The 10943-nt window shown below is 38.9% G+C and overlaps 1 protein-coding gene across 3 annotated transcripts in view; it reads right to left on the bottom strand.

Annotated features, from left to right (window-relative positions):
- The window catches only part of CMSS1 (cms1 ribosomal small subunit homolog), a 376852-nt gene extending 369977 nt beyond the window's left edge, over positions 1 to 6875 (bottom strand). The window contains exon 1 of one of the 3 annotated variants that reach the window (XM_053220734.1): positions 6658 to 6875. In XM_053220734.1, the coding sequence (XP_053076709.1) occupies positions 6658 to 6721 (64 nt within the window). In that variant the 5' untranslated portion in view covers positions 6722 to 6875. The remainder of the gene's footprint in view (positions 1 to 6657) is intronic. The other 2 variants (XM_053220733.1, XM_015065939.3) reach the window with 2 other exon arrangements.
- Between the last annotated feature and the right edge of the window lie 4068 nt (positions 6876 to 10943).

The following is a 10943-nucleotide window of genomic DNA, read 5'->3' as shown; positions in this document are numbered from 1 at the left end:
ATAGATAAAGTTTTACTGGAACACAGCCACACTCATCTGTTTACATATTTATTATGTATGACTGCTTTTATGCTACAATGGCAGAGTTGAGTAGTTGTGACAGTGACTGCACAGCAAAGCCTAAAATATTTACAATCTGGCTTTTTACAAAGAGGGTTTCTGACCTCTGGTCTAGTGTGATTTAGACTAGCAAGGAACTCAATAAGAGCTTAAATAATTTAATCAACTAATTTTTAAAAGAAATACTAGTAATTTAAGAATTCAATTAAGAATTCTGTGAGAGCTGATGAAAATAGGGAAACTATATTTCAAACTGTTTGTGATATTTAGTAAAATGTATAAAATCTATGAATGCATTAAAGTGTTCAACTAAAGAACATAAGATAAGAACAGGTCAAAGGATTTGTGCCACAAAATACTTTACGGTGTTGTTTTGAATCTGAGAGGGGAAATGGAAGTATTTCTAGGCCTTCCAAATTCCTGGTATTTTTCAAGAGATTCAGAGATAGTTTGCAAAATTATAGAACTACTATGCATGTAATTGGAGAAAGACGTATAAATTTGTATCTTTAAATGCTCACAATTGTTGTCAAGAACCACTTGTTTAATCACTTGTAAGAACCATGGAAATTGTGTAGTAAAGTAAAACTAGCCCATGAAGGTTCTCTGTGGGTCCATTTGTTATATAATCTTTAAGTACAGAACATTGATTGTTAATGTAGCACATGCTCTCTTCTCTTTCCTTCCTCTCAGTTTTTAAAATGTATCCTGTCCCTGTTTTTTGCCCTTGAACATTTGTCTTAAAATAATAACACTTGTATTTTGGTTGAACCATATCAATGTATAAATTCCATAATGTAAGCAGATGTTTTACCCTCTAATTCCACCACAGTGTCTAAAATAGGGCCAAGCATGAGAGCTCAATAAATGATTTTGACATTGATTCTCTGTTGTGTGTTATCAAAATCTACTGCAATTATTCCAAGTCTAAATTCCACATGTGGAAGCAATGTTTTACAACATCTACTCTGCATGGCTACTTATAGATAAAATTAATACTGTAAAGGTCTAACTTCAGTGTGAGAAGAAGAAAAAAAAGTCAAACACTTGAAATATTCAGGTTTAAAAGATCCAAGGTGTTCCCCTACTTCTTCATCTCTTGGAGGAATTCACAGATAAAGCAATGATTTGAAGGCAATGCTATAAAATGGTAATACAACAACAAAAATTACAATGCTCGTTTCAGCATTCTCAAACAAAATGAACAGTCACATTGATTCTAGGTAACAAAGGAATTATCAGTTTATTATTACTTTTTAATTTTATTTATTTATTTTGAGAGAGACAGAGCATGAGAGGGGGAGTGGCAGAGAGAAAGGGTGAATCTCAAGCAGTCTCCACACTGTCAGTGCACAGAGCTTGACATGGGGCTCGAACTCACAAAACCATGAGATCATGACCTGAGCCAAAATCAAGGATCAGACTTAATTGACTGAGCCACCCAAGTGCCCTGAAATTATCAGATTATAAAGCAAAATTCTGTTTTCTCCTTTCAAAACAAAATTTATAAAACTAAATACAAATATGATTAGAATAAAAGGTTAGTAGACACGGTTATACACAAGGATTTTCAATGTATTTTCAGAGAGAACTAGAATCTACCAAATCTGTCAAACGCCTGGGCAAGATTTTGATAATTCTTCCAGTGGATTAAATTTCTTTAGATGTGGAACTCCGTGCTGAGGTCTTCAAGATGTGGCTATGAAATGAGTGCTACTCTAGGCACCAGATACTACTGGTACCAGGACCCAGATACTACTCTAGGACCCAGATACTAATGTAGGCACTGAGGATACAGCAAAGAACAAGGTAAACAAATCCCTGCTCACAGGGAGCTCATATTCTAGTGTGGGATCACACCAGAATGTAATAATTTAACAAGAAAATGTAATATACTAACAAATGTAATAATTTAACAAGGAAAATAATAGTTGGTGGTAAGTGCTCTGCTGAGAATTACCATAACATGATAATGTAATAGAACAACCAGATGGCTACTTCAGATTGGCTGACCAGGAAATGTTTCTCTTTTGGTGATGTCTGAACTGAGGTCTTAATGTTCTAAGAAAAGGCCAGTCATCAGAAATACAGGAAGAAAGAAAAAGGAATAGCTATTGCAAAGAGCCAAGACAGAATGAGCTTGGCCTACTGAGGCACAAAATAAAGGCTGGTGTGGGTAGAAGAGCACAAACTAGAGGGGAGTAAGTAGTAGAATATCTTGGCAGATACCAGTCATGTAAGTAACCTGGGTTGTATTGTGTGGGTCAGAGGGAAGCCACTGGAGGGTTTAGGCAGGAATGAGATCTGATCACTCTGGTCACTCTGGCTGCTAATTACAGAACAGTCCATAGAAGGACAAGACAGAAACTGGGAGTCCTGTTAGTTTATTGCAGTGGTTAAGGCGCATGATGACGATAGATAACATGTATTCTGAGGGAGTTAGGAGAAAAATGGAAAAAAAGGGATTTATGATGTCTTAGAGGCAAAGACAAGACTTGATAGATCAGACATGAGGGGTGAAAGAAAAAAAATAAATGAATAAATCAGGATATTCTAGGCTTTTGTTTGTGAAATTGGGTAATTGGTAATTTAATTTACTGAGAGAGAAGTCTGAAGAAAAAGCAACTAATTCAGTAGATGGCTCTCATTTTCATTTGACATTGCTATTAAATAAGCAAAGACTTGAAGAAGACAGCCAGGTGTGTGAGTCTTGAGCTCTAGGATCAAGTTAGACTTCCTGGCAAAGATGGTTCTCAAAGCCCAATGACACAACCTACTTATCTGTATCTCTGAGTAGTCAATGTTCTTTAAAAGAATAAACTTTGGGAGAGTAGGAGTTAATAGACACAATTTGATAACGATGCATATAAACAAAAGGGTTTGTAAACTATGAGCCTCTTGTAATTGATAAAGGATTGTTATTTTAGAGATGAGATTCTTACCATTGATAATTAGAATAATTATAAGAAATTTAAGTGCACAGACTGGTTTCAGATTGCCTGCCTATGAATCACAGCCTTCCAACTTAACCAACTAAACAACATTGGAGAAACCACTTAACCACCTAGTGCCTCAATTTCCTCACCTATAAAACAGGGATAATAGTAACTATATCATGGTATACATGTGAAGATTAAATGAGCTAGTACACATAAAGCAGTCAACACAGTATCTGGCACATAAAAACCACTCAACAAATGTAAGTTAGTATTATTATCTATAGTCTCCCTATACTGTATATAGAAGTGTGTTTACACTTGAGTTTTCTAGTTAGATGCTTGGTAAGAAGTAGCACTGAAGATTCAGAATGAGCTAGGGAAGCATATGAAAAGCACTCCTCAAAAAAATAGGGGCTGAGAATTTGGAAAATTGCTAAAATATCCTCTTTAAAAGTAGCTATACATGTGCCAGTCATTCCTAAATCTCTAACTCTAGACCTGACCCAACCCAGGAGCTCCAGACTCGTATACTGAGATGCCTGCTGGACACTTGACTTGGTAATTTAATAGGCAAGTTTTGGGGATAAAAAGGGAAAACGATCAATGTTCCCTTCAGTAATTGAACGATCACATGACCAATTCCAACTGCAGAAACTCTTGGCTCTGCTCCTTGAGTCCCAGATCCATGCTGGGAATGACATTCTCAGTTTTCAGCTTCATACTGAGAAAGTGCAGTTTGGTCAACTACATGAAACCTCAGGCGTTTTATCTGTTCACTTTAGCATTAATGTTTGGAAATTATGATTCTAATACATGTACTGTATACTATAAATCACTTCAAATAATTTCTTAAGGTGGGCAGGAAGGAAGGAAATAAGTACAATGAAATAAAATGAAATGTCAGATGCCATTAGATGACACTTAGGTTCTGTTGTGTGAAGTAGACTGGCTGCACACTCTGCAGCAGAGGCAATTCTCGGTTGTCTCATTCTGGGCCATGACTCCAACCACCAACAATAATGTCAAAAGGATGACATCCCAGGTGGACTAGGACAGTCCCAACAAAATTCTAATAGCATGGCCTGTTGTTCTCAAAAATGTTTAACTGGGTGAGAAACTATACGTCTATCTATATACATGATCACTAAGAACTCTATAGCATCCAGCAGGCATGTGTGCACTTATTCAGCTACCATCTCTCTAACACCAGGTGCTAGGTCCCATGCTGGTCTCCAGTGCAATGCAGGATTCTAGCACAAAAATGGTAAGTCCTGAATAGCCCTTAAGATGTATGCAAAAAGGATGATAAACAGATCGAGAGCTTCAGTAAAAGCCTCTCAGTTACTTACCACATCTAAGAAGACATGAGACCAGCAAAAATAGTAGATTTCCTTAGACAATAAGTAGATAACTGGATATGTTAGACAGATGTCATCCACAGTGTGTGTCAGTGTTTGGGAATCTGTATATTTGCATAGTTGGCTCTTGGAAAACATGCATTAAGAATTCATGTCTTCGAATGTTGAGCTTTTGTTCTAGATGTAGATTATTGAGTGAATGACTAAATGCTTCTTGCTACCATAAGTGTGAATGGAAAACAGATCATAAGGAAATAGGTTTACTTTCATAAGCAAGTAGCAGAGCACACAACGGAATAAAGGCATCATTGCAACTATCTTTCCTTTCTCTGACTTAAGGCACTATTTCCCCTTTGACCTTCAAAACAAAATACAGTTCACACATTTTAGGATGACCCCATTAATGTAGTAGAATAAGGAAATCTGAGTTGGTTCAGTTGTGATTTCTTCTGATTTAGAAATACAATACAGATTACTTAGGCAAATCACCAATAAAAAATCAAGCAGATCTCAAGGAAGCTTAAATGCTCACTATGCTTAAAAGCAGTTAAGCATATGCCCCTGAAACGCTTCAAGTCAACAATTTTCAAACCTTAATCATACAACTAGAAGGAATCTGAAGTGCAGGATGATTCTAACTTACTACCTTGATGGGAATTCTGGCAACCTAGATGACGGAGGCTGCAGCACTTTAAAATTCTAACTAGATCCAATGTTTACAACTGTTGGTTGATTAAAACCCTTAAAAACGTGATCTCTAAGGACCCCTCAATTTACATATCATGATACTGAGGCTCCGCAAAGCCACATAGTAATAGGGGATAAAGTGTGACTTGGAAACTCAGGCACACTTGCATAACTTCATCCCAGACCTCTTCCTCGCTGTATGTTTCCAAGAACATTACTGATCTTTTCTTAGATTCTTATCCATAAAATTGAAAGTAACACTTATCTTTTAAGCATATTATGAAGATTAAATTAATTTGTATTTATGAAAATATCTGGCACATAATAGACACTCAATACACATTAATTTCTTTCCTTCTAAAGGGTGACTAACTTGAGAGACATACAGCTGGTAAGGGGCAAGAGGCAAGACTAGAACCAAGAAATAGGATCCCCTTCACCACTCAAAAGGAATTCAATTTCTTAACAGACTTCTATACTTAAATCACACCATAAAATATAGCTTTAAACACCTCAGTTGAGGGGGTGGGGGAAGGGTTATTAAAGTAAATATGGAACACTACAGCCTGCAAAGAAGAGTGTTTGTACCTTTAAGCACAGAACGATATTTCCTAGAAACAAGTTGCAAAAGAGAAAGTTTAATGAAGTATTACACTGGCTACCTTTTTAAGAATGACATCTGCTCAGTCTGTACCTGAGGGATGCCCTTCTGGAAACAATGCTGTAGAACTTTGCATTTTTTAATGGATATTTCACAACACATAATTTCAAAATTAATATTTGCAGCATATATGGATCAAGTGTCAATCATGTACACTGCCCAGTGGACTGTACACATGAATCAGATTTTGGTTTTGTCCTAAAAAATCTTAGAATCTAGTAGAGAAGAGAGGCAGACTTTGGAGAATGATTAAAAAAGGTAACTGTATATTAACCCTTATGGAATCTGAAAAGTTCAAAGTCAGTAACCTGACATCTTTAGGTCTCATGTTCCTCTTCTATAAAATGGTTGAGTTCACAGGATGATCTCTATCTAAACCTCCTTCACGGTCTAACAGTCCAAATAACATGATGATGATAGCAAGAAAAAACACAGTATATATTTACCTCGCACATATTAGGTGCCAAGTACTGCGCTAAAGTGCACCATTTGTATTATCTTTATTTAATCTTCACAACAATCTTTGCAATTAGCATTATTATCCTTCACGTACAGATGAGGAAAAGGAGACAAAACAGTCTAAGAGAGCTAGAGTTGCGATTTGAACAGAAGCAGTCTGAATCTAGGAGTTACCCTTAACCAATACGCCCAAACTCCCTGTATTCACGAAAAATCTCTTATGTGTTAAATATGTAAAAGGAAGAGCTTGGGAAAAGGGTCCTTCCTGACTGGCGGGCAGAACTGAGTTAATGTCACACGGTTTCACGTTGTAATAAAGCTCTCGCACCACTTCTTCTGCGGTGCTCCTGCACTCCCACAGGTAGGCACCTCACCGCGGGGACAAACGCTTTGACCGCCAGAAGCGGACAGGGGCACAGGCTTATCGAAACACTTGGGGTGGGGCGGAGGGAGCTCAGAGGAGGCCCCGCAGCAGGGTGGGCAGAGCGGGTACCTGGGCTGCTGGCTGCTCCTGCAGGCTGGTTCTCCCACCACTCGTCTCCAAGATCGTCTGCCATCTCCAGACGGGACTAGGTGTGGGTGGACCACCAAGGGAAAGCGGACAGCGTCTGGTCTTCTAGCAGCTTCCAAGCCGGGAGGCCAGCGTTGGCAGCACGCGCCGAGTCTCTTCAGACACCGTCGCCTCCGCCCCGTGGCGATGACGTCACAAACCGCCCCGCCTCCCCAGGGCAGGCCTCCCCGCCCATCTTGTCGCAGTTTCCACACAAGTACTGATGGGCAAGATCTGTCTGGTAACTCACCCTCAGAAAAGCATAAAGACAAGAAAGCACATAACTCCAAAAAAGATTATTATCTTTTTAAATAACTTAAAAAAAAACTTTCTTAGTTTTGTTTTTCTTTCTTTCTTTTTTTTTTCCCCCCGCTTGAAAAGCTATTGACGAAAGTGTGAAACAGGATGCTAAGACAATTTTTCCCTGTTCCGTTTCAAAGAACTTGTGCAGCGGGAAAAAAATTCAGCACGTGGGTATGTTTTCGTTTGTGTGTCTGTGTTTGGGCGCCTGTGTTTGTATAGTTTGCTCTTAGGAAACGTGCACAAGCATTCATGACCATGAATGTTGGGCCTTTGCTGTAGATTGGTGTACTGCTCTTTTTTTACTATATGAGTTAAGAAAATATTGACTGGTCCGGAAGGGCTCACCCACGAAAAGACACAAATGGTCCGGAGAGTTGAGTCGTCCGTCTCCCTTACGCCCTGTTCCATTAAGTTTGTTACCGCGTTTTGTGAAACAAAAGAAGGGAGTCCGTTACTGTTTAACTACAGGTAAGAGACTAGTACTTCTTAACTCACCTCCGATGTGAACTGGCAGAGATGGGCAGGAAATAGCTGCTGAGTGCTGAGGCCTCCTGTAAAGTAAGTGTGGACAATATTTTTTCAGAATGGTCTGCGTACACAAAAATCATTCGAGATTGTGTGAAATACACGCACAGGGCTTGGAATAAATGGTTTAAAGATGAGTAGGCTATGAGCCCCCTTCCAGATGTCACCAACAAGAGTACAGGAGATAGAATTTGTAAGAATAAAGATCTAAAGGAATGATTGGATAGATCCTTGGAAATGACAAGGACAGAGGATCTTAATCATGAGGATAGGATTAGCCATACGTGAAAAAATTACCCCAAATCCACCTAATAGGTGGCTTATAAATGCGTTACTGATTAGACTTTATCAGTATGCCTTAAGTATGCCTTAAATGCCCTGAAAGGGAAGATATTAGGTATAAATGTGGGGAATACAAAATAATCTGTAATCATCAAAAGTAATGTGCCTTTCATGAGAAAATGTAGATGGCAGAAGATTTCGATGATTGATGGGTTATTGAAAAGGAAAGTTAAGTAAGAAATACTAGTGTGGAAGAGGAAGTGTAGTGACCAATAAACTTATGAAATGACACTGGGAAATAAAAAAGAGACCACAATAAGATACTTTTTTTTATGCAGAAATTGACAAAATTAAAAAGTCAGACACTGGGGCTCCTGGGTGACTCAGTGGGTTAAGCACCTGACTTCAGCTCAGTTCATGATCTGGGCGTTCCTCGGTTGGAGCTCTGCCTCTGGCTCTGTGCTGACAGCTCAGAGCCTGGAGCCTGCTTCCCATTCTGTGTCTCCCTCTGTCTCTGCCCCTCCCCCATTCATGCTCTGTCCCTCTCTCTGTCTCCAAAATAAACATTAAAATTTCTTTTAAAAATCAGACATTACCAAATTCTAGAGAGTATGTGCATCAGTGGGAATTCTTAGACCTGACTGTTGTGAGTGTGAATTGGTAATAACCACTTGGAAAAGCAATTAGGCACAACCCTGTAAAGGTAAACCTACATACCTGATGGTCCAGCAGTTTCCACTCGTAAATAGATATACTTGGGAAACTTTTGAACGCTATAGAATATTCGCAGCAGCACTGTTAGTAATAGCAAAAAAGCAGAAACAACCCAAATGTGTTTCTATAGGAAAATGGATAGCTATATTATAGCATCATCATTCAGTTAAGCATAGGGAATGAATTAACACACATAACTATATGGATATATTTTTGGAAATATAATGCTGAGTTAAATGCCAAGTTTCAGATGCCATTTTGCCATTCAAATACAGGGAAAACCAAAAACTGTTGAGACCAAAAAATACATATGTGATTTTAAGGAACTGGTAAACACAAAATTTAGAATGTGGAGTGGCCAGGAGATAGGATTAAGAAGAACAAAAGTAAATGTAAGTTATTGGCACAGGTAAAAGATAAGGGAAAAATCCACTTACACAAAATAGGTATTTTCAGTAGAGTTAAATTAGGTGCTATTTAAGAACTCACTAAGAATTCCAATTCACGACCCCAAATCTCAAACGACACTCACAGCTTCCAGACAGTTCTGCTGCCTTTCCCATGTGAGTTCACTTTCCCACTGTCCCTGATCTTTTCCCACGATCAGTCTTCCTCTTGTGCCCTGGATTCCAATCCCTTTCACCTAACCTTTTCCACTTCAATAAGTGGCAGCATTGCCCTCTTGGTTGCTTTGTCATCTGATTCATTGGTAAGTTTGTTGGGATCAATCTTCAAAATATATCCCAAATCTAACCCTTTAACTAACCTTCTGATCGCTTCCACCACTCAACCTTGGTCTGAGCCACTGTAATAGTCTTGTAACCAATTCCCCTGCCTTTTCTCTTTCCTCAGTCTTGCTTCCACACAAAAGGAGTGGAATCATTATTTCACTCCTCTTAAGTGCCTTAGTTACCTCTTACCACACACCCACTCCCCTATCACCTCCCTGGATTAGAATTTCATCTCTCCTATTCACCACTGTGACCCTAGGACCACTACAGTACCTGGCATTAATAGATACTCAAAATCTACAGACTGCCTCACTGAATTTGAACTTCCTTTACTCTGTTTTATTTACCAAACAACCTGATAAGTTTGTTTCCCAAGTCAGCTTTCTGATCCATTTGCTTCAGGTTGAGGGTAGCTCATCTCTTCATTCCAGTGTTGAATATAGCCGTTTTCTTTTCTTTTCTTCTTCTTTTTTAAAATATTGCCACTTTCTGTGGGTGCCATGATGTAAAAAGGCTGGGAAAGACTGAGTTAGAAGGGAAGAAAAAAGTTTAAAGACTGGCTTGTGAAGGCCTACCATATGATGAAAAGAGCTTAATTGAAGGCTGAGGTTCTTTGTTCTTGAACCCAGTCTATACATGTACTTTAGGGAGTCCATGAACCCCTCATAATGTATTTAAACTTTTGCATCATATGGATGATAATAACAGCAACAACAGCATGTTTCAGGTACTTTTCTAAGTACTTTATATCTTAATCATTTAATCATCTTAACTCCATGAGATACTATGCTGGACTGGATATTTTCCATTTACCATTCTCTACATTTCCATTTCCTAGAAGGCTGATGTAAATCTCCCCTAAGCTCTGATTTCAGATTTAGGTTCAGCAAGTTGGAGGCATCAGGAAGAAATCAAAGGATGAGAGAAAAATGACACCCTATGTTGTCCTCTTTTCAAGGCTGGGACTAGGGTGCCGCAAGCAGAGGCCTAATATGCAAAATGTAAATGGGCACTCACTCACAGGCTGGCACTTGAATAAATGTGAGAGCAAGTGCCTCCTAAACGTTCTTCTGGAGGTACCTGCTTGCCTCATATTCGTCCTGGCACTTATCCTTCCACTGGAGGCCAAGGCTCCCTCAGACTTAGGGGTAGTAACAAGTTCCCACTCTTACTAGTTCTTGGGTTCTATGCCATCTGTTGTTTACCTAACCCTACCTCATCTTCATAAATACTTTTACTAATTTTTTTTAAATTTTACAACTTAAAGGGTTTGTTTTTGCTTGTTTCTTTGTTTGTTCCTTTGTTTTTTCCCTGCCTGGACCCTAACTGATAGATTTACTACTTTACTTTAGGGTCTCTTAAAAACAGGCATGGATATAAGTAGTTTATTTGGGATGTGATCCGGTGAGGGGGAGGGAGGGGGGCAGGAATAAAGGCAGGGAGAAGGAGATAAGGAAGGAAGGATGAATATTAAACTGGTTATATAACTGATTTTTTATCCTCTTGAGAATCCTCTGAGAAACAACGTAGACTCTGCCTCAGAATTATCTTCAGGAAGGTGAAGTCTAGGGCATTTATCCACTGACTGCCATCCACCATTGGTTAAGGGTTGTCACCAGGAATTTGAATTTCCAGATACTTCCCAGGCTATGCTGCCACTGGAGAAAGCCCTGA

Source organism: Acinonyx jubatus, chromosome C2 (genome assembly GCF_027475565.1).
Source record: "Acinonyx jubatus isolate Ajub_Pintada_27869175 chromosome C2, VMU_Ajub_asm_v1.0, whole genome shotgun sequence".
Taxonomy (NCBI): Eukaryota; Metazoa; Chordata; class Mammalia; order Carnivora; family Felidae; genus Acinonyx; species Acinonyx jubatus.
The sequence above is the reverse complement of the archived record's forward strand: the minus strand, read 5'-3'. Positions and strand labels throughout refer to the sequence as shown.